Source organism: Lepidochelys olivacea (genome assembly GCF_965140295.1).
Source record: "Lepidochelys olivacea isolate rLepOli2 genome assembly, chromosome: 12".
NCBI classification, from domain to species: Eukaryota; Metazoa; Chordata; order Testudines; family Cheloniidae; genus Lepidochelys; species Lepidochelys olivacea.
Window position 1 is genome coordinate 13,112,813 of NC_140422.1, and position 24,105 is coordinate 13,136,917.

Here is a 24,105-nt window from a genome sequence, read left to right on the forward strand (position 1 = left end):
GGAGACCCGCCTGGCCACACTTCTGCCACCAACAGCCGGGACAGGGAGGCTCACCTTGGATGGTTTCCCTGTCCTTGCTGGCAGAGGTGCGGCCAGGCAGCTCTACAGGCACCACTCTCCACAGCTCACATTGGCTGTGGTTCCCAGCCAATGGGCTGGGAGGGCCATGAAGTCAGCACTCGGGGAAGGGGGGGACGGAGGTAGTGTGCCATGGCTTCTGCCACTTGTCCATGAGCGCCCCCCACAGACTTCAAAATTTTTACCGTGGACACTTGTGGTTGTGTATGGACATGTTGCTGACTCCTGTGACGGAGCCGTACTTGGTTTTTTGTCTAGCCGTGGTCTGCCCTGGGCGAGGGGTGTTTTTTTAAGGTCATGGGGCTGCCACCAGTCCTGCTCTATGCAGGCTGGTGCCCCTTTTCCTTGGGGCAGGTCCCGGTCCCCAGATCACGTGTAGGCCCATGAGACACCATCCTCTGCCAGGGTGCCTTGCTCCCAGAGATTTGAGCACAGGAGTGTGGTTGGCTACTCCAAGGGCTAGTCTCAGTCCTGCTCCAGGCTAAGGACCAGATGCTTCCCACAGATACATAGATAACACTGGGCTTAATGGGAATTGCACTCCTCTGCCTGAGGGGAGAGTGTAACTTTAAGGTACGCACAGGCTGTCACCTTGCATACATATACCAGTATGTTTTCCCTGAAGGTTACCCATTTTTGCTAGCACTGGTGCAGCTACACAGGTGGGAGTCCAAGTGTAGGAAAGGTGCTAGTGTCTCCCAGAGTTTCAAACAGTGGCCCACCCAGACTGGCTTAGTCTAGGCCTCCCAAGGTTACACTGATGGCTGTTAGGCTAACGAACAAGCCTATATGCTGAGATAGAATTTTGGGTTTGATTTTTTGATACTTTTATATTTTATACTAATATGTATGAAGAACAGTGAACAAAGACACTGTGCGTTGCATTTCCCACAACCAGATGGGTCTTTTAGTACAATGAGAAAAGATAAGGGATCCAGCTAAAGTGTTACAGGTTATGGTAGGAATGTAATATATGAGCATACGCTAGAAGGCTGCCTCTTCTGTCAAGGCAAGGTCAAGCAACCAGTCAGGAGGGGATGGGGGTGAAGGTATAAAACACTAAAAGGCCAAAGACATGCCTGTCCTGAACATAGCACAACCTCACCCCTCCCATGAGATACAAAACAGGTGGGATGAAGACCCTAGACTCACAATCCTCCAAAATGGAACATGACCATAAGTTGTAAGGGGTGGGGCCAAGGGTGTCCATTGCAGGTATATTTGGGCCTGCTAAGAAGGAGGAGGTGGGAAATGGGCATGCGGAGGGGGGAAATGAGGAACGGGGACACACACAAGGCGCTGTCACATCAGATCTGGGAAGAGGGAACGGTGGAAACGCTCTATGGCATCAGAGCTTGGAACAGAACACTGGGAAACAGACTCTACCAGCGTGTAGAGCTCTGGTTATGCTTACTTGGAACTAACTCCAATAAACATTGCATTGCCTACACGTTGGACTTCTGGTCTTCTGCTTTCTGTCTGCATGACAAGAACCAGGGGAGGGAGTGAAGGGAAAGCCCTCTAACAGTGGCCAGATAGCCTGTCTACTCTGGTGCTCCTGCCATTGATATCGCCAGTAGAACTGCAAACAGGGAGAGAAGGCTAGAAACCGCTTCTGTGTCAGTTCCCAGATTCCTAACATCGTGACAATGATATTTACCCACTTACCTCATACAGGGTGGCTGCAAAATGTAGTGAATGTTTGCAAAGTATTTTGAAGGTAAACCCCTATATAAGTATGTGCTTGTTGTTTATTTGTATAGCATTAGCAATTAGAGGACCCAAGTGCATTTCTTACCAATTATTGCAGAATGTGCCAATGCACTGAGATGGTGAAAAACAAACAAAACACTCCAACTTTGTAACATCTAAAAAAGTATGAAAGAATATTGGACCATGTGTCTATGCTCCCTCCTAAAAAAGAATGTGAGACTGTTTTTAATGCCATCTCCCAATAGGCACCGTTTCTTGGGGGAAAAAGATAAATTGCATCAGTTCTCTCTGATGTATGGCTAGAAGAAGAATACAGAGTATTTGTAAGGAATTTACAAATTTGTGGCTCAGAGATATGTGTTTGTTTGTTTTCCCCTAAATTATGCTAAAAATGGCCAGTATTTTCAAATGGAAGTACCTAAAGTTAAGCATTTAAATCCTTACTTAGCTAAATAAGTATCCTAATTTTCAGAGGTACTGAGCATGTATGGCTCCTGTTGACTTCAATAAAAACTGCACCTTTTAGCATTGCTGAAAATTAGGTTACTAATTAGGTACCTAATGGCAGTTTAGGAGTAACCCTATCTGCCCGTATGAACCATATCCAAGTTGATGGGCTCATGCGCATCAAGAGTCCACTTGCAGAATTGGGCCATGAACAGGTATTTAGGTGTTTAGCTTTAAGCAGTCATTTTTGGCAATTTTTATCCTTGTGTGCAAATTGTAAATCTGTATGTAAATTTCTTTGTAATGTTTGTCAAATACAAATTGTGCTAAAACAATTCCGTAAACTCAGTGCTACAGATTACAAAGCTACCATTTTCTGCAGTATAAGTAGCACTCTGGAAACTTCATGATTTTATGCTAAGGCCCCAAAATTATGTTGGTTAATCACAATATTTCTAATTTCCTTCTTCCAATTGTAAAGGTTTGTGCTTCATTTCCAAGAACAGGAACTGAGTAATAATCAAGTAACCATTATCCTTTTCAGGTAACCTATTCTGGAGACAAAAAACAGTCAGAGTTGATGGGGTTCAGGATACAATGGAAGAGGGTGTGTGTATCTTCCTATTGATCAGTCCTAGGGAAGGGAAGGTCTACGCTTAAAACAAACCACAGGTGTGTTTCTTTTCAGGCCCTGTAGACAAGCAAATCTTAGCAGTCTTTTGGTTAACCATTTTAGCTACTTAGGAGATGGGTGAAATAACAAAAGAAAATAAATTAAAGAAAAGAAAGAGAAAAATGTAATTGCTTACACAAAAAATCAACAGCCTTGTCTTTATCATTCATTCAAACAGACCACTCTTACAAAGGAATTCTCTGTCTGTTTGGAAAACAAACAAATAACGAGACACTGAATGAACTTGAAACACCAGCAATTAGTTATCTAAATGCCAAACCATTCTCTTAAAACATAAAGAGCTTGATGGCACATTACACATGGAATTTGTTTTTCTCCCTTGTTGTTCAGGGAAAACAAAGTCTTCATTCATCCTGTTCTGAGATGTTACAACACCACAGTGGTGCAGCTGTGCCTCTGTAGCACTTCATTGAAGACGCTACTATGTTGATGGGAGATGTAGTTAAGCCACCTCCATGAGAGGTAGTAGCTATGCCAACTGGAGAAGCTCTCTCTAGAACTACATCTCTAAACTATGAGTACAATTGCTTTTTTGTAACAAGATTGTGATAAGATTGTGATCTGATGAAGTGAGCTGTAGCTCACGAAAGCTCATGCTCAAATAAATTGGTTAGTCTCTAGGGTGCCACAAGTACTCCTTTTCTTTTTGCGAAGACAGACTAACACGGCTGTTACTCTGAAACCTGAAGATTGTGATACACTCGCATCAGATTTGATCAGTTAAGTTGATGCCTTCCAGTTATGTAATTTGGAGACTTCTGGGAAAAACCCATGCATTTTTGAAGTGATGTCAGGACAATCTGATTACAGAGGCAAAACTCCCATTGACTTAAATGAGAGTTTTGTTTGAGCAAGCAGTTTATGATTAGGCCTTGAGTTAGTATTCAACAAATAATCCTGACATGTTTCTATGGGGAATTGCTCTTTTGGTGTCATGTTTCAGAAGAAAGATGACGGATACTAATGGTCATTAAAGACATCAGTGCACTTCTTGCAAGAGTGGTATGTTAAAACAAACATGCACCAGTATTTCAGGGCAGAAGATAACAGCATTGATGTTTGCTTTGGAGAAAGTTACTTGCTTTTCAGAAGAAAAGCACAGCTTTGGGGTAAAATGGACAAATCGTTCTCAGAATGCTTCCAGATCATGTAGTTACTCTTTTCAAAGTGATGTCAATCTTCAAGCAGTGATACTTGCTGCTAATTCTAGCTCAGTCTCTAAACTTCCCAAAAAGAAAAGGAGTACTTGTGGCCCCTTAGAGACTAACCAATTTATTTGAGCATAAGCTTTCGTGAGCTACAGCTCACTTCATCGGATGCATACTGTGGAAACTGTAGAAGATATTTTTATACACACAAAGCATGAAAAAATACCTCCCCCCACCCCACTCTCCTGCTGGTAATAGCTTATCTAAAGTGATCACTCTCCTTACAATGTGCATGATAATCGAGGTGGGCTGAGGTTGATCGTGGGATGGAAATTGTTGAAATCATGGTGGAATTCCTCAAGAGCTTCTTTTCCATGGGTCCAGATGATGAAGATGTCATCAATATAGCGCAAGTAGAGTAGGGGCGTTAGGGGACGAGAGCTGAGGAAGCGTTGTTCTAAGTCAGCCATAAAAATGTTGGCATACTGTGGGGCCATGCAGTACCCATAGCAGTGCCGCTGATCTGAAGGTATACATTGTCCCCAAATGTAAAATAGTTATGGGTAAGGACAAAGATGGACTACAAGCTGTCAAGAACACTATCCCCGATAATGTCACAGCTAACCTGGTGGATGAACTTTGTGACTTTGTCCTTACCCTTACTCTACTTGCGCTATATTGATGACATCTTCGTCATCTGGACCCATGGAAAAGAAGCCCTTGAAGAATTCCACCATGATTTCAACAATTTCCATCCCACCATCAACCTCAGCCTGGTCCAGTCCACACAAGAGATCCACTTCCTGGACACTACAGTGCTAATAAACAATGGTCACATAAACACCACCCTATACCGGAAACCTACTGACCGCTATTCCTACCTACATGCCTCCAGCTTTCATCCTGACCACAACACACGATCCATTGTCTACAGCCAAGCTCTGCGATACAACCGCATTTGCTCCAACCCCTCAGACAGAGACAAACACCTACAAGATCTCTATCAAGCATTCTTACAACTACAGTACCCATCTGCGGAAGTGAAGAAACAGATTGATAGAGCCAGAAGAGTTCCCAGAAGTCACCTACTACAGGACAGGCCTAACAAAGAAAATAACAGAACGCCACTAGCCGTCACCTTCAGCCCCCAACTAAAACCCCTCCAATGCATTATTAAGGATCTACAACCTATCCTGAAGGATGACCCAACACGCTCACAAATCTTGGGAGACAGGCCAGTCCTTGCCTACAGACAGCCCCCCAACCTGAAGCGAATACTCACCAGCAACCACATACCACACAACAGAACCACTAACCCAGGAACCTATCCTTGCAACAAAGCCCATTGCCAACTGTGCCCACATATCTATTCAGGGGACACCATCATAGGGCCTAATAACATCAGCCACACTATCAGAGGCTCGTTCACCTGCACATCCACCAATGTGATATATGCCATCATGTGCCAGCAATGCCCCTCTGCCATGTACATTGGTCAAACTGGACAGTCTCTACGTAAAAGAATAAATGGACACAAATCAGATATCAAGAATTATAACATTCATAAACTAGTCGGAGAACACTTCAATCTCTCTGGTCACGCGATTAAAGACATGAAAGTTGCAATATTACAACAAAAAAACTTCAAATCCAGACTCCAGCGAGAAACTGTTGAGTTGGAATTCATTTGCAAATTGGATACAATTAACTTAGGCTTGAATAGAGACTGGGAGTGGCTAAGTCATTATGCAAGGTAACCTATTTCCCCTTGTTTTTTTCCTACCGCCTCACCCCCCCCCCCCCCCCGACGTTCTTGTTAAACCCAGGATTTGTGCTGGAAATGGCCCACCTTGATTATCATGCACATTGTAAGGAGAGTGGTCACTTTAGATAAGCTATTACCAGCAGGAGAGTGGGGTGGGGGGAGGTATTTTTTCATGCTTTGTGTGTATAAAAAGATCTTCTACAGTTTCCACAGTATGCATCCGATGAAGTGAGCTATAGCTCACGAAAGCTTATGCTGAAATAAATTGGTTAGTTTCTAAGGTGTCACAAGTACTCCTTTTCTTTTTGCGAATACAGACTAACACGGCTGTTACTCTAAACTTCCCAAGGCATTTCTGGACTCACTATTCATTTTCAGAAAACCTACTATGGGGGTATGCAAATGGGAAACACTGACCCCTGCACAAGGCTTCATGTCTTTCTTCTATGTTAATTCTGCTTTGGTCAAATTTGTGGACAGCACCAAAACTGGAGAGGATGTAAACCCACAGAAAAATAGAACCAAACTGCAAAATAACCTGGAGGAGTTAGAGCAGTGTGGCTCTGCCGACAATGTTATTCAAGGAAATAAACACATGGGGACTGTAACCAAACAGCTGCACCCATTACTCTAAAACAAATGTATTACTTTCTCTCTTTAATATGTTCTAGTATTATTCCTTCATGTGTCTAAGCATTCCGTTTGCATCATAGAAGATGCAAGATCAGGTTTAGGAGGTGAGGTGTCCATAAAAGCCTCTGTTTTAAGAAGTGATCCTTAATATGCAAATATTTGAGATCACTTGAGGAAAACTGAATGAGAAGTAATGAGGCCTGGAAAGGCAATATAAGCAGGAACACCCTCCATTTCTCTTAGGCCATTCACAGTGGGGAACACAGCAGAATGCTCCACCTGATGATGTCTTAAGTTTCCTGCTATAAACAGTAGAAATCAATGAGCTTTGGACCAGGTCGATTAAAGTCTTTCCATTGATTTCATTGTGCTTTGTATCAGACCCTGGAAAAAAAAAAGTTTAATCTACAGCCCTTCTTAAAATAGATTATAGGAGCTGTACTGTAGAAAGGAGTATGTATGGTATACTATGATTCAAATTGGCATAATGTTAAAATTGAAAGTTTTTAATGTTCCCTTAGCAAGGGTGAAAGTAACTTAAAGGACTTACCAGTACGCCGGAGTCCTGAGCAGGGGGTGTAGCCTCAACCAGAAGAGGTGGGGACTTTAAGTACCCTGGCCCTTTAAATCACCGCCAGAGTACTGCCGCTGCTGCTACCCCAGGGCTCCAGCAGTGGGGCTTGGGCAGCAATTTAAAGGGCCCAGGGCTCCGGCTGCTGCAGGGAGCCCTGGACCCTTTAAATCGCCGGCCTGGGGAAGCTGGTCAGGTCCAGCACAGTTTATTGACTCTTGCCAGTATGCCGTGCCGTACCGTGCCAGCTTACTTTCACCTTTACCCCTGAGTTATACATTTGGGGCAGGAGGTCTTACTATAATGAGTCTGTCATTATAGTGAATTTGTCATTACCTTTTTCTTATTAATTTTATATGATGTAATTATGGTTCATTCTAGTCTCACAGTTTAAGTTACAGATGGAAAAGGATTTCATATGAATTTTGTTATCCACAGATAAACCATGTCTGCTCCAGCTGATGAAACTGCAGGAGACCTGCCTGTGAGAGATGTAGGTCTAAATCTAGCTGGAATTGGAGGATTACAAGGTTTGTACCAGCTGTTGTTTATTACTGTGACAGACTTTGATCAGTGACTTTGTTGGCTTCCTTTTAAAAATGTTTCTTATATTCACACTTATGAAAATTAAGTTCAGATAATATTCAGAGTCTGGGTTAAATTCACAAAGATGTAAGATAATTCAGAGTTCATAGTACTACTTATATTGAGCTCAGGCCTACACGGTGCTGAGGATCTGCAAGTCCATCGAGCCATATCCAGTTTATCAACTGATGTTAGTGCGAGCAGAAGCTGTCCCATTGAACATGGGAGCAGAAGGCACTCAGCATCTCTGAGGAGGTGCTCTGCTCCTCTTAGAATCAGATCCATTTTATGTACTGTCATCTACTGTGTTGAGGCTTATTTCATAAATTAGAGTGAATTTCCTGGACTTTATCAGTTAATGTTTTTATAGTTTGGTGTGAATAAATTTACTTTGCTTTTAAAAAGGGACTCTGTCCAATCTATAAAAATGGACAGCTTACTTCTTAGATTGTGTGTTTACACATAAAGTGCTGTGAATCAGTTAAGCTATTTCCCCTCTATCATCTATTAGCTACCCAGTTTGCCATGTCATTTGTATGGGTATTCTATCCAGAGGATTGGAAAGCATTAAAAAGATTAGAAAATATGAGTTTATGATCATCAATTGGCAGACAGACTTGGCCAGGTGTTGAACATGAAACTACATTAAACTCATTTTTTAAAACTGGCTAGGTTTCAAAATGATGATATTCCTTTGGGAATCGTGAAAGTAATTTGCTGTGATTTTGTTTCTGCTTGTTAGAATCATCAGCTGTACAGAATGTGAAAGCTCGGCAAGCTGTCTCACGGATTAGTCGTGAGGAGCTAGAAGACCGTTTCCTGCGTTTGCATGATGAAAACATCTTACTTAAGCAGCATGCACATAAGCAAGAAGATAAAATTAAAAGGTTTGAATCTTCTTATTTTTTTAAACCAAAATCAAATTTGGAGAATATGTTCTTGTAAACCTTAATCATCAACAAATCAAAATAGTGTAAACAGGAGTAAGAAAGCCTTTCAGAGTGGTCTGTGAAATCCTTAGTACTCCTAAAATGGCCCACAGAAAATCTGGCAGCACAATGTTGTGTTATGTACATTCCCCTCTCTGATCTTACTCCACTGAGCTGATTTCTACTCAGAGACCGATCATGACACCTGAAATAGGAGGAGTCCTAGTACTACCTTTTCAGGTCCCAGGCGTGAACTGCTCTCCTACTGACATAAGCATGGTAGGCCTGTAGATCCTTCAATTCTGAGGAAATAGAGATGGAGGAAACCAAAAAGGAGGAGCAGGGAGGAGTGGAAAGGAGAAAAGAAAAAGGATCAACATTTTCAAGATAAGGGGAGAGAGTGAGGAGGAGACAGTGCATGCCGCCTTTAAAAAATCTTTTCATAGTTAAGAAGTACTAGGTTTGGTTGAGGGGGAAGGGTCAAGAGGAATAGAAAGGAGTAAAGATTTGGTGCCACATGTTGTAGTGATGGGGGTTTTATAGATTTCTAGATAAATATTGAGCAATAGGCTATTTACATGTGAAAATGCAAGGCGAGAGAAGAAAATGTAGGAGGAAGAGAGGAAAGATATAGACTGAAGAAAAGTAAATGAATTAGGCCTCGAAAGGGCTTAAATAAAGAGCAAATGGAGAAGTATGAGATGGGTGGGAGTGTATGTGTTTGTGTATATAAAAACTTTATATAACATTGCTAATTTGTGCTATGAGAAAACAATTGTCTCATACCCTCCATTTTGAACATGTACTTTTAAACAGATATATTCAGTAGAAAAATAAAAATGTATTGCAATATTCCCTTGTTTAAAGTGCTTTGCTCCATGTTACTTTAAAACATGGAATTTTGCTCATGAAAACATCTCATCCATTTCTCAGTCCCATTTAACAAGTATCTTCTCTATTGGAGCTACTCTGGATTCTGTTTGAAGCGAGATGACTCAGATTTTTTTTCTGACATTTCATGCTCTCATATAGTTGTATTTGCATACGATGATATGGATGATCTCATCTGTTTAGGTATGTATCCTCTAGCAGAGTTTCTCAAACATTTTTATAGTGTGGACCACACCTTAATAGAGAAATTGTTTTTTGGACCACCTGTCCTCTCGCTTGTCATTGCACAGATCACTTCCCCTCTCATTTGTAAACATATATCTTTTGACCACTACAGAAATTGGATACCTGTAAAACTGTTAGAAAAGCATTTGTGGATTTTTAGCTTCTCTTAATTCAGTTTAGCAGCTGGGAGCCAGGAGCAGAGCTAGCACAGTGTGATCAACCATGGGCTGCTGGTGTTCCAATGATCACAATTTAGGAATCTCCGATTTACAGAAACCACCTCTTGCATACTGTCAATTATGTCTAGTTTGTATGTACAAAGTACTTTTATGACATAGAAGATTGTAACCCGTCCACACTCCCTCAGTTTGGGGTGAATCCTGCATTCTTCGCTATGGGATGTAGTGCAGCTGTGTGGTGGAGGAGGTTTTGTGAGTCTGTGCATTGGTGTACCCATCTGCCATGCACATCTTGGAGCCCATCTCCATTGGGGCTTTCATTATGTTGTTGTGTGGGGACAAAAATCCTAAAGACATCCACGAGGTTGAAAAAAGAGGTTGTAGAGGCACAAGCAGGGACTGGAGACTTCATCCCACATTTTGGATAGTCCACATGTAGCAGTTCAGCTCTCTATCCTACCTCACCCTCCCTGAAGTCTTTCCATCTTTACTTATCCTTTTAAAAGTGGCGCATTCTCAACTGTTTTCCTCATATCTACGGAGGAGTAGCTGTTCAATATCTTAAAAATCTTTAATCAGATCTAAATATGCCACCTTTTAAGCTCTTTAAGTGTTTTATTGTTTTTGTAGTATGGGACAGAATGAAAAAGGATCTATCTAGCTCAGTCTGTACAGGTCATTATTTTACATATTTGCATTGTAGCTTTCCCTGAAGCACCCAGTAATGACTGCTGCCAGGTACTTGATCAGATGGATCACATGTCCTTTTGTGTGGAATTTTCTATGTTTCAGACCAATGACAGAAGCACTGTGGACTGCCTAAACTCACCCAGTGTGCCCGTAATTGGCCACCTGGGTCATAATGCAGTGGATGCACTAAATGATATTTTAAATAAAAAATCAAACCCTCGGTGCATTGTCTCTGTTGTGTGTGAGGAAGAAGTCTTAACCAATTCAGCTGCAAATTTCTTCCCAATGCTGGAGTCCTTGTAGCTAGAAGCATGGATTGAATATGCAGTAGAAATATATATATATCAGAAAATTGCTTGCAGGCAGTTCTGTGACATCCCAAAGCTATTCTGAATTATTTTTTGTTGTTTCACTTTTGTTCTTTTAAGTAAAAGCTTCTGTCTGTACCCATTCTTAAGTAAAACAAACTCCTTTAAACAAATGAAGTGTGTCTTTGTTTTCCATCTCCTGTCTGGGCCTCTGCAAAAATAGATTCCCCATAAACTAGATACAGCTCTTAAAGATGTGCGACCAATTTTGTAAAGTCTTGAACTTGTCTCCCTCATCAAAGCCACCTTTTCTTTCTTTCTATGCCAAGTTTTTTGTATTCACTGCTGGGCATGTTTTATGTTCTTGCATATTACATCACTCCCATGTGCCCTCTCTGTCTTTTGTTCTGGCTTACCAATGTTTATCAAAACTAAAAGAAATCAAAGGTACAACTCTTGAGATGCCAAAAGCAAAATTTTTATCCTTTTAAAGACAGATGAAAACCACACTTCCTGCATCTAATTATATCCCACAGCTAATCATTACTTCTCTTAGCACACTGGTACTACATGCTGAATATAAAATTTACCATGGCAACATGAACTATTAAGATTCTTTCTCCTGAGGAGCTTTCTAGGCATGCTCACCTACACTCTTCAGCATTTTTAGAACTGAAATGTGGTTTAAAATACTACAGTGAAAGTTGAAACAATACATCACTGAAATGCTGCATATTATTAGCATGTGTTCAATAGTTTAATGTTTTGTGGAACTGTAGTTTTTATACATTGCCCCACCACATCCCCAATCTGTAACTGTACTTAACAGAATGCAGAGTTCCTCTATAAGGTCATGCATTAAAAATTATATTTAAGGAGCATATGGACTAAATATGTGTCCTCTCTTTACTAACCTTAAATGATAAGCCTTAGGAAACTGTTATTTGTCAGTGCTATAAAGCAGATTGCTGCCCAGTGGTTTCAATTATCTTCAAAGGTTTCTTCACAGGCAGTAATAGTTGTATCAAAACCTGCAATTTATTATTCAGGTTTTACGCTGAAGACTTCACAGTGATTATGTTCTTTTCAACACAATGGTTTTTATGCTGACTTTTCACATTCTTTTTCATCTTTTTATTATTTCCACAGAATGGCCACCAAGTTAATTCGGCTTGTTAATGACAAGAAAAGATCTGAGCAGATTGGTGGTGGCCCCAAGCGGTTGGGCCAGGATGTGGAGCTTGAAGAAATGATTGAGCAGCTGCAAGAGAAAGTTCGTGAGCTTGAGAAACAAAATGAAGGCATCCGCAAGAGACTCATTTCAACCAAACAGCAGCTCCAAGTTCAAGGCCATCGGCACACTCCATACAGCTATGTTCAATCTCGCATTAACACTGGTCTCAGAAAAGTGAACGAGGCTGTCGCCATCCCAGAGCGCACAAGGAAAGGTATAATTAAAATTGAGATTATGTGCTAATAACTTTTTAATAGACAATATCCTGATTGGGTCTAGGCTCTACTCTCTGATACATGCGTGTACAACATTGCAAATCTTTGAAAAATAATTATACATATGTAGATTCTGGAAGTTATATGTTGAGATAGAATCATCGTTAATGCAGGTTTTTACATTCAAGACTTTCCATTGACTACAAGAGGAGTAGAATTGGGCACTCATTTTCAATCTTGTATATGAGGTAATTAAATTATATAAGAGAGTTCAATTATATATGTTACATTTTTATAAGGAGAAAGTTTGTGAAGGGATTTGTGTTTGGATAGTTTATTGTATCTATCCAAATAACTTGTAAAAAATAGTCATGGGGCCTGATCCAAAACCCATTGAATCAGCTGGAGACTCCCCATTAACTTCTATGAGTTTTGTGTCAGACTCATGGTCAGGTACATTGCGTATTTGTCCTTTTTTTTTTTTTTTTTTTTTTTTTTCAAATTTTCAGTTTCTCCGTAAAGAGAATATCCCATACTCTTGCAAACATTCATTCAGCTGGGAAAGCACATTGAGATTATTAGTTACTATGACACTTTGACCTGCCAAAAATAAAGTAATTCTGACACTTTTAGACAGGCAATGAAAAGTAATAAGCTTTTGCATTTTACTCTCCTAATGTTTATATAGTGTGAAATTTTTAATACCTAATAACTGTGTTCTTTCAGCCTTTTGTGATATCATGAATTACAATTAGACATTTCAATTAGTCTGCCTCTACAATACTGTAGTTAAATGTGGTGCAAGGACAGAAAACTAGGAATGCTCTATGACACACTATAAATGGTCTTCAGCTTGGAAGAGCAAACTATTGTAGCTTAGACCTATTCTTGCAAAATTCTTTCAGATATATTGTTAAGCAGAGATTCTTTCTATTTGTTTCATGTCTCTCTGTGTTGCAGTTAAAGATTGCTGCCTTGTCTTTAAAAAAAGAAAAAAAGTGATAACCCTAGTGTCTTGGCTAATATTTTGTTCTCCAAGGCAGAGGTGAGCATTGCCTGCTGTATTTGCATATCTAATTGTAGCACTATCAGTTTGACTACAGTAACTCCTTTTTCTTTCTGTGTAAAGCATTTTGGGATATGAAAGGAGCCCTAGTTTTTGCTTTATTTGCATTTGTACGTTTTAGTCTTATGGGTGAGAAAATACAACCATGGCAGCTAAAATTGGCATACATGCACTTTGTGGAAAGATTGTGATATTCTGTTCTCCTGCTTGGCAATCTTACAAAGATTTATTTTATTGCAAAAAAAAAAAAAAAGTACTCTTATTATTATTATTATTATTATTATTATTGCCTCTGCAGAGCCCTACAGTAGGAGTTGCATGGCTGGCCATATGTCTACAGAATCTAATTTGAGTAGCAGTGGTCACCTAGGGGCAAGCACAATTTACTTAAGACATACATCCAACAGCTGGGTGTATAAAAACAGCAAGATAGCTCACATATTGTGAGAGAAGTCACAATTCAGGGTAACTGCATCTGTATTCCCCATCTCTGGTCCAGTAAGGACACCCACTCTAGGCTCCCAGCTCCTCAACTGTGACCTCTCATGGGCAGAAACCCATGTCTCTCTCCCTCCTGACTGTGGTTTTTCCAGGCAGCATTGTTCCCCAGCAAATCAGACTGCCTAAGCAGGCTTGCCCTGCTTTCTCCTCAGAGGCTACAAACAGCATAATTGCCCTCATTACAAGTTACCACAGAGCCCTTTTTAAGCAGGCACATTTATTTTTAAGTTGAAAGCATTACTGAGAAAACATATTAAAAACAAAGACCCTACACCCATGCTATAAGGCTTACCAGAGGTCATTCCAACTCACTCTTAGGCTCTGGCAGGTCCTTTCAACCCGTCTCTAAGGATTTCTCACCTCCTGCCTCTTCTCCCTAACCCTAACACTCCCCCCCGAACGGAAGGTTCTTTTCGTTTGCTGGATCAGAAACATGACTCTGAGTCAGTTTAAACTCAGGCTAAAAGTGAATTTGCCTAATCACCTCCCACTATCCTTAGTTCCTGGAATGCTGTACAATCCCTTGCCCTCAATGATACATAAAAATACAGTAAGGTCTCCCAAACATACTGCAGGAAATTGCCTAATATCTCTATCTGAGAGTAAACAAGGAGAAACCATCTCAATCCGAATTCAGGTTCTGACTTTCAGAGGGGCCATCCTAGATTCTACATAAGATGTAGCTTGCTTGCTTACCTGAGGACAAGTTCCGAGATCTCATCCAGCCAAGTCTCTCTTATCGAAAGCTTGGTAGGTCTAGGCTAGAAAGCACAATGAGAATTTATTTGTGAATGTTAGGCCTGACAGGAGTCTGCACTTTTATAAATCCTTTCTTTTAGGGAATGTCTAAAAGACTGTGCATTTAGTTCATTTTATGAGCTTGTTGGTGTTCCTGTATATTGAACATCTCACAACTCACTCATCTAGAGGGACGGCAGCCTCAGTGACATGTATCTTCAGTGTGCTCTTGTCTGAAGTCTGAAAAGCTGATGTATTGAGTTCAGTTCACGCATTAGCAAATCACTAATCTCTTGATGCTGCAATAAGATTAGATGTTGGATTTGGGAGGTCTGTTCAACTAGCCTAGCAGAGCTCTTCAGGGAGGTTACATCTAGCTAGCGCCTTTCAGTGGTACAAACTACTAATCATGGTCCTGTGACTGCTAAACTAGGTACATGACTCCTCCAGTATGGCTCCATAGAGTTAGTCCAATCAGAGAACAAGAATAGTTGCTAGGCAGTAACCATTTTTTAAATTATCATTACTGTTCAGTCTTCCTGCACTGAAGCTGGTATTTATGTTCTTTGCTTGTCAAATTACAATAAATACCTCCTTCTAACCCATATCAAAGCCTACTGATAACATTTCCCTGTAACCATGCATGCTGTTTTGTCCATACTGGAATTTTGATACCTGAACTGTGTGGTGTGTATTCTGAATTTATACATAGCATTCTGTTGTGTATTTGATATAAAAATACCCTTTATGATATCTATATAATAAGTACAGATATTTATATTGTGTAAGGATTTTTTCCCTTATGTTAAATATCTTTTTCATGAACTTCAGTGTCAGAAATATGCCTCTCTGTTTTCTTTATTTCTAGGAATGAGATTTCAGGATGTAGAACTGAGATCCCCCCAACCCATGCTCCCAAGATACGGACATAGTTTGCTTGAAGAAGCAAGGGCTGAGATAAGAAATTTGTATGATATTTGTATTTCTTAATTTTCTATAATATACAATTATTAGTATATGTGATATTAGTGAGAAAAAACACATTTTGCAACCATCAAAGTGTCTTACAGGGCTTCCACTCCAACAAAACATGGGGCCTTAGGATCTGGCATTGATTGTACTGGCATCAGCAACACTGCACGAGAGATTTAGAAATAGAAAGTATAAGGATCCCTTATCAAATTGCATTGGGCAGATAAATTTAATAGAGTAAAATGTATGTACTCTAGTTGGAATTTGGTCAGGTTTTAACACCCTTACTCATGCAAAATTTGCCTTGGAATCTTTTTATGACTCTTAGTGGCCAGAGCAGTTAATTTCTAACTTATGTTTCGTTCAAAAACCAGCACTTCTTGCAAGCACAGTGTCCCCTATCCCCATGCTAGGCTATTGGGTTAACACTGACAGAAGGAAGAAAGCTACCTATGAAATTATTACCAACACACTTCTTGAAGCACCTGGATTTTAGTCTAGAGATCTCCCATCAAAGTGGTGACCTAACTTAGATGTTACTTAACTGATGAACTGTGAAGATTCCTAGTCCAAGCGAGTGGGCCAGATTCTGTACTGTGCGTCTTGGACGGTGCAGCCCAGAGAATGGGGGTGGCAAAGCTGGCTTTAAGGATATGTCTACACAGCAAAGAAAAACCTGCGACTGGCCCATGCTAGCAGGCTTGGGCTTGGGCTGCAGTGCTGTTTCTTTGCTGTGTAGAATTCCGGGCTCAGGGACTCTCCCACCTCGCCAGCCATGGTTGTCTAGTTGCTCTGTAGACATACCATGAGTCATCTTTGCATTTCCTAGGTTCCAAGCTGCTCTTCAATTCAATTGGCATGCATTGTAAGTTAGACTTGGAGCACAGAGAACCTCTGGCACATCCCTGCTCTGAGGGCTGTGTTATCCAAGGGTGTGGTGGGGAGGGGAAACGTAGCAAAAGTAGTTAATTTCTAACTTAAAGTTACAGGACTCTGTTATAGTATTTTTCTGCCCTAAAACTTATCAGTACCTATTCTAGTTTTCTGAGGTCTGGCTTTTCCTAAGTCCATTTTTTGCGTATGGCAAAAAACATTTGTCAGTAACATTTATCCAAGTCAGATTTATTTGAGGACCCAAAAGGGCTAAATTTTCAATATAGGCATAAACTAAATTGTCCCTTGGGTGTAAATTCCACCCACTTAAAGGAGTTTAGAATACTGTTGATATGACCCCTGAATTTGGTCCCTGGTGAACAGTTAAAGGGGTGATTTCAAAATACAATACATAATAATTTTCACTGAGTAAAATATGCAGTAAATGTACCTTACCTCTTGGAGTGAATGGTAAGCATAGTTTTCTCAAGATGCAACATATATATTTACTAGAGTTAATAGCTAGCAACTGTATCTAACGTACAAAAAATTGTATAGTGAAAGAGACTATTAATAAAGACATACAAGGTAGCCACACTGAATACTACCTCTATAATTGCAATGGAAAAAATATGAGGTTACTTTGCCAAGAAACATTCCAGATCTGGTCATTTGTCTATTAAGATGATTCTCAAAGTTACCAATATACCATTTTTTGATTAATATGATGTGCTGATCTGCTCATCTTTCAGGACAAACCCAGATCTGGGTGGAATTCACCTGAAATATCACTGCATCAGAATAAATTCCACTACTTGTAAAAGTTAGTAATTTTGATGCAGATTGCCTAAATTGCAGTGCACACCACCACATAACCCAAAATAAAAGTTTAAAAATGGAGTTCCCTCTTTTAGTCCATTGAGGATTTGTTAATCTTCTCGTGCCTGGAGGTGAAGTTTTCCTGCCCCCAAACATTCTGGCAGCAGAAAATTAAGAATAGGACACACTTAATATGTCATGTAAATAAATCAGATGTGATATGACATAATAGCTTATGCTAAACAAATTAACTTAATTTAAGCCATCTACGATATGCTGTTTTAAAGATGTTATGAAGGGTTTAGCTATTGTAATTGAAAATGTGGCTAATATTTGATCATCTAATTTTTTTTTGGACTATTTGCATCCCCCTACATGAACTAAGTGTGCATGTAGGTCTTATAAAAAACCTCTAAACACAAGCTGCTTTGTTAACTTGCAGGGAAAACATGATTGAGTCACAAAAGGGACAGATTGAAGAATTGGAGCACACTGGAGAAGTGCTAAGGAATCAGCTAAGGAAGAAGGAAAAAGAGTTTGAAGAATCCGTTCTGCAACTGAAAGAGCAAAAAGCAACAGGGCAAAGGTATTCTGAAAAATGGAAGCTTCCATATTACAAAGCCATAAAGCCTTCTATATGTATTAGGGTGAAGCTAATTATGTCCTAATTCATATATCCTCCATATTTCTCAAAACAGTACAGGACATTTAGATAATGATTCTAGAAACAAATGAAGTTTGTTGTGCTTATTTCTTTGTGTGGTAATGCTGAGTACTAAGGCATTCAAGTAAAGCCTTGTCCTGCCTGACCCTGGCCAGTTAGTATGCTGAAGGTAGGCCCTGACCCTAAGTTTACACACTAGGCCAGATATAGGGGCAGGCAATCTCCTGGAGTGCCGGGCTTGGGAGGCACTGGGCTTGGAATGCTGTTTTTGTTGTTAGCGACAAAAGGGAAAATAGAATGCTTGAAGTAAAATGTTTTACAAATCCTATTTTGTAATTTATCATCTTATATGACCGGGATAAATCATGCATGCAAATCATGAATCAAAGATGTGAAATGGGCTGCAAATGCAATAAAAAATTAGGTATTCAAAAGTTTAACAAATGGAGGGAGGGGGCACCGAAGATGCTCCTTACCTGGGGAGCCATTTGTTTTAGAGCCAGTCCTGTTCACACATATGATGATCTCAGTCAAATGAACATGAAGCTGTTAAATGCAATAAAATGATGACATGCACAGATGTTTAAATGCATACAGCAGAATGCCCTCTATAGGTATGCAGGGGAAGAAACTGAAGACTGTTGTATTCTTTCCTCCTCTTTGCTACCTCTCATTTTTTTCCCTGACTTCTCTTCTTGTTTTTATTCCTATATATTTCTCCTTCTACTTTTCCTAATTCCTCACTTTTCTTATCTTTCCCTTTCTTCTTTTATCCTCATCATCTGTCCTTCTTTTTTGTTCTGTTATTCTCTACCCTCAACATTTTCTTTTCTCCTTTGCATTATTTTTTCTCACCACATTTTTGTTTCTAATTTCCCTTATTCTCATCCAGTTCTACTTCTGTGCTTATTTTTTATCTTCTTCCTGACTTTCCTAATGACTTACATCTCTCTTTTTGTTTAAAGTTAATATTTTGACTTTTAGAACTGAATTGACGCAAGAAATCTCTCTGCCAGCTCTGTATCTTTTTAAGAGTTAGACAGGACAGGTCTATTGAGTGGCCTGATCTTGTTACAGCTACACTCAACAGCACTTTGCTCTCCTTTTGTCATCTTGTGTCTTCCTCCTCAATCTTAACTCACACCCATTATCTATTGCTACTTTTCATTATAGTTTAATTTAGGGCTCACTATTCTATTTCATGCAGGCGAAAATCCAGTTGACTTCAATGGAAGTTTCTGCAGACTTAATACTGGCAAATTAGGCCCTTAATTATACCATACATCGTTCTGGGCAGGAACCTTGGCTTATGTGTCTGTACGCATCAGTAGCACTACATATTTAATAAATGTTGATGCTGAATTATTTAGCATATCATAATTGATCTCAGTCTAGAACGTCTTTCTTTTAAAACATAACGTGAATAGTTTAAAAGGGTATTAGCAATACTTCCACTTAGAAAAAAATCTGTATGTATTATGTATATATTTTACCTTAACTTTAGAGATTCTAAATATATGCAATCTATAATAGTACTGTAAATCTATAGTTATTTACATTAATAAAATGACTGTACAGGTACTAGTAACACTGTTATTTGTAGGTTTCCATTCCTGTCTGCATAAGCTCAGGTTTGAAATTCTGGAAGTATTTCCTAGATATCTGATTCCTTATTTAAAACCTGGCCCTGAAATGTTAGAAATCTATATACTAGTAGTTCCTGACATTTATGGCACATAATGTTTACAGAAAATATAATTGAAATTCCTTGCAGTTGTTGTTTAATCAACCAGTTTGGTTTGTCATCAACTTGGCATAAACTTTTAGTCATCCCAAGCCTGTAATTGGCATGAAATAGGAACTAAAACACCCTTTTATTAAAATCATGTTTTTTTCCTGTTGTTGTGGCCCCTAGAACACTCAGATGTGATTTTTGCATATGTTCCACATAATCTTTTGTTAGCAAAACTCTTGTGTCCTTGCAGCCCATGTGTCTGTGGTTTTTAAACCAAATTCAATATAAAAAGTAAACAATATAATGTATGTAATTTCCCTATTTGTAAAGGAGGTGCTACAGTAAATAAAAAAGAGTTCACTGTGAAATCACATGCACATGGATATAAAAAGTAAAAAATTAAGTGTACTGGGGACCACCCCAAGCCCAAAGCAGCCTGAAATCCAAGAATCACAAAGGTGGCTCAAAGCCACTTTGACCTCGCAGTTCCACCCCATCCTGCACTTAGATTTTCTATGCTGCACTTCAAAACAGGCACAACACAGAACATAAACTAGTGTCTGTCCAAGTGGGTTAGACCAGGGGTTCTCAAACTGGGGTTCGGGACCCCTCAGGGGGGTCACGGGGTTATTACATGGGGGTCGTGAGCTGTAAGCCTCCAGCCCAAACCCCCCTTTGCCTCCAACATTTATAATGGTGTTAAATATAATTAAAAGTGATTTTAATTTATAAGAGGGGCCGCACTCAGAGGCTTGCTATCTGAAAGGGGTCACCAGTGCAAAAGTTTGAGAACCACTGGGTTAGACTATGCATTGAGGGGACTATTGCAGCATTCACTAGTACAGCTGCAGATACTGTGTTTCTTATAATTTTCCATTAGAAGTTTTGTTTTTTAAATAGGGGCATATTACTTTGAGAAACTTGGCACATAGGATATCAGGCTGGTTACATTTTTTAAACATAACATTTAATTTAATTTAGTTTGGTTGTATTTAATTTAGAGATGGACAGAATATAATTACTTCATGGTTGGATGATTTCTACAGAACATAGTGCTCAAGCCAAAATGCTTTTATTCTGAACAATTACATTTTTGCAAGCAGCTAGTCCTTCAAGTAACTTAATTGCTCTTGGTATTTTCCAAAAACATATTTTGAAGCCGCTCAGAAGTGCATTTGTGAAACAGATACTTGACAATGCCCTTCATCTTTCATCTCTCAGTATAGAAAAATAGTGTATTTTGTATATATAATAGCATTTTTTTTGCAACAGAACTTCAGGATCAGGCCTATTGAAAACACAGATTTAGGAGAATAGTACATTAAATTTTCTTGATTACAGTGTTTGCATTGTAGCAGTTCCATTCCCAGATTAGAAGGACCAGACATGGTAGACTTAATACAGCATTGGGGATTCAGTAGAACTACACATGAGTAAAACTTTGCCAAATAAGACCCACTGCAAACATAAACTTGTACTCACGTTTCCATCTGACTTCTCACGCCTGACTTCTCATGCTCACGCTTGTTCGTGTGTCTGCAGATCAGAGATTTGCTGATTGTTGGATAGGTATTTATTTAACTTCGCACACATCCAAATCCCTATTTCCACATGAAAAAAATGAGTTGGACTAAAAGCAGAAATGTAAATGTGCACACAAAGATGCATGTTGTCCTGATTTCTATGTGTATAGTTCTAAATTGAAATGGTTAATATATAATTTGATATGTGAATTGAAACAGTTCTAATTTCTCTTGTATAAACATCTAATAATGACACTAATGTGATACTTAAGAGTAAATGATTGCTTTTTTTTTTATTTGACCACCATTAAAAGAAATAAGAGGTACAAAACAAAAACTCTATTTAAAAGTTTCAGAGTAGCAGCCGTGTTAGTCTGTATCCGCAAAAAGAAAAGGAGTACTTGTGGCACCTTAGAGACTAACAAATTTATTTGAGCATAAGCTTTCGTGAGCTACAGCTCACTTAATCGGATGCATGCAGTGGAAAATACAGTCGGGAGATTTATATACACAGAGAACATGAAACAATGGGTGTTACCATACACACTGTAACAAGAGTGATCAGGTAAGGTGAGCTATAACCAGCAGGAGAGCGGGGAGGAAAAAACCTTTTGTACTCATGATCAAGGTGGGCCATTTCCAGCAGTTGACAAGAATGTGTGAGGAACTGTGGAGGGAGAGGTGGGGAATAAAGATGGGGAAATAGTTTTACTTTGTGTAATGACACATCCACTCCCAGTCGTTATTCAAGCCTAAGTTAATTGTATCCAGTTTGCAAATTAATTCCAATTCAGCAGTCTCTCGTTGGAGCCTGTTTTTGAAGTTTTTTTTGTTGAAGAATTGCCACTTTTAGATCTGTAATAGAGTGACCAAAGAGATTGAAGTGTTCTCCGACTGGTTTTTGAATGTTATAATTCTTGACATCTGATTTGTGTCCATTTATTCTTTTATGTAGACTGTCCGGTTTGGCCAGTGTACATGGCAGAGGGGCATTGCTGGCACATGATGGCATATATCACGTTGGTAGATGTGCAGGTGAACGAGCCTCTGATAGTGTGGTTGATGTGTTTAGGCCCTATGATGGTGTCCCCTGAATAGATATGTGGACATAGATGGTGTAGTTTCTTTTGGTAACCCACAGTAGGAACAGAGGGGTAATGGCTTGTAGAAAGTGGTGTTGGAGGGCTGCCTAGCAGCCTCTTGTTCATATTCCGACTTATTCATGATGATGACAGCACCTCATTTGTCAGCCTTTTTGATTATGATGTCAGAGTTGTTTCTGAGGCTGTGGATGGCATTGTGTTCTGCACGGCTGAGGTTAAGGGGCAAGTGATGCTGCTTTTCCACAATTTCAGCCCATGCACGTCGGCGGAAGCGCTCTATGTAGAAGTCCAGTCTGTTGTTTTGACCTTCAGGAGGAGTCCATCCAGAATGCTTCTTTTTTGTAGTCTTGGTAGGAAGGTCTCTGTGGGCTAGCATGTTGTTCAGAGGTGTGTTGGAAATATTCCTTGAGTCGGAGACATCAAAAATAGGATTCTAGGTCACCACAGAACTGTTTGTGGGGGTGGAGGGACAGAAGGAGAGGCAGATTCTTCTGCTGGGCTAAGAGTATAGTTGGACAGATTGACAATATTGCTGGGTGGGCTAAGGGAACCACTGTTGTGGCCCCTTGTGGCATGTAGAAGTTTAGATAATTTAGTGTCCTTTTTCTTTTGTAGAGAAGCAAAGTGTGTGTTGTAAATGGCTTGTATAGTTTTTGTAAAGTCCAGCCACGAGGAAGTTTGTGTGGAAGGTTGGCTTTTTATGAGAGTATCCAGTTTTGAGAGCTCATTCTTAATCTTTCCCTGTTTGCTGTAGAGGTTGGAGCAAATGCGATACAACCGCATTTGCTCCAACCCCTCAGACAGACAAACACCTACAAGATCTCTATCAAGCGTTCTTACAACTACAGTACCCACCTGCTGAAGTGAAGAAACAGATTGACAGAGCCAGAAGAGTACCCAGAAGTTACCTACTAGAGGACAGGCCCAAAAAAGAAAATAACGGAATGCCACTAGCCATCACCTTCAGCCCCCAACTAAAACCTCTCCAACACATCATCCAGGATGTATAACCTATCCTGAAGGACAACCCATCACTCTCACAGATCTTGGGAGACAGGCCAGTCCTTGCTTTCAGACAGCCCCCCAACCTGAAGCAAATACTCACCAGCAACCACACACCACACAACAAAACCACTAACCCAGGAATCTATCCTTGCAACAAAGCCCGTTGCCAACTGTGTCCACATATCTATTCAGGGGACACCATCATAGGGCCTAATCACATCAGCCACACTATCAGAGGCTCGTTCACCTGCACATCTACCAACGTGATATATGCCATCATGTACCAGCAATGCACCTCTGCCATGTACACTGGCCAAACCGGACAGTCTCTATGTAAAAGAATAAATGGACACAATTCAGACATCAAGAATTATAACATTCAAAAACCAGTCGGAGAACACTTCAATCTCTTTGGTCACTCGATTACAGACCTAAAAGTGGCAGTTCTTCAACAAAAAAAACTTCAAAAACAGGCTCCAACGAGAGACTGCTGAATTGGAATTAATTTGCAAACTGGATACAATTAACTTAGGCTTGAATAATGACTGGGAGTGGATGTGTCATTGCACACAGTAAAACTATTTCCCCATGTTTATTCCCCCCCCCCCCCACACACACACACACTGTTCCTCACACGTTCTTGTCAACTGCTGGAAATGGCCTACCTTGATCATAACTACAAAAGGTTTTTTCCCCCCTGCTCTCCTGCTGGTAATAGCTCACCTTACCTGATCACTCTTGTTACAGTGTGTATGGTAACACCCATTGTTTCATGTTCTCTGTGTATATAAATCTCCCGAC

General features: G+C 39.9%; 1 protein-coding gene across 8 annotated transcripts in view; it reads left to right on the top strand.

Annotated features, from left to right (window-relative positions):
• RPGRIP1L (RPGRIP1 like) overlaps positions 1–24,105 on the top strand; it is a 140,918-nt gene that overhangs the window by 479 nt on the left and 116,334 nt on the right. For 7 of the 8 annotated variants that reach the window (XR_014713796.1, XR_014713797.1, XM_084645018.1 and 4 more), the window contains exons 2-7: positions 2,783–2,910; positions 7,488–7,579; positions 8,377–8,521; positions 12,006–12,304; positions 15,479–15,578; positions 17,717–17,860. Coding sequence is in view for 6 of the 8 variants with exons in the window: in XM_084645018.1 (XP_084501144.1) it covers positions 7,495–7,579; positions 8,377–8,521; positions 12,006–12,304; positions 15,479–15,578; positions 17,717–17,860 (773 nt within the window). In the remaining 2 variants the exon portion in view is untranslated. The remainder of the gene's footprint in view (positions 1–2,782; positions 2,911–7,487; positions 7,580–8,376; positions 8,522–12,005; positions 12,305–15,478; positions 15,579–17,716; positions 17,861–24,105) is intronic. The other variant, XM_084645020.1, reaches the window with a different exon arrangement.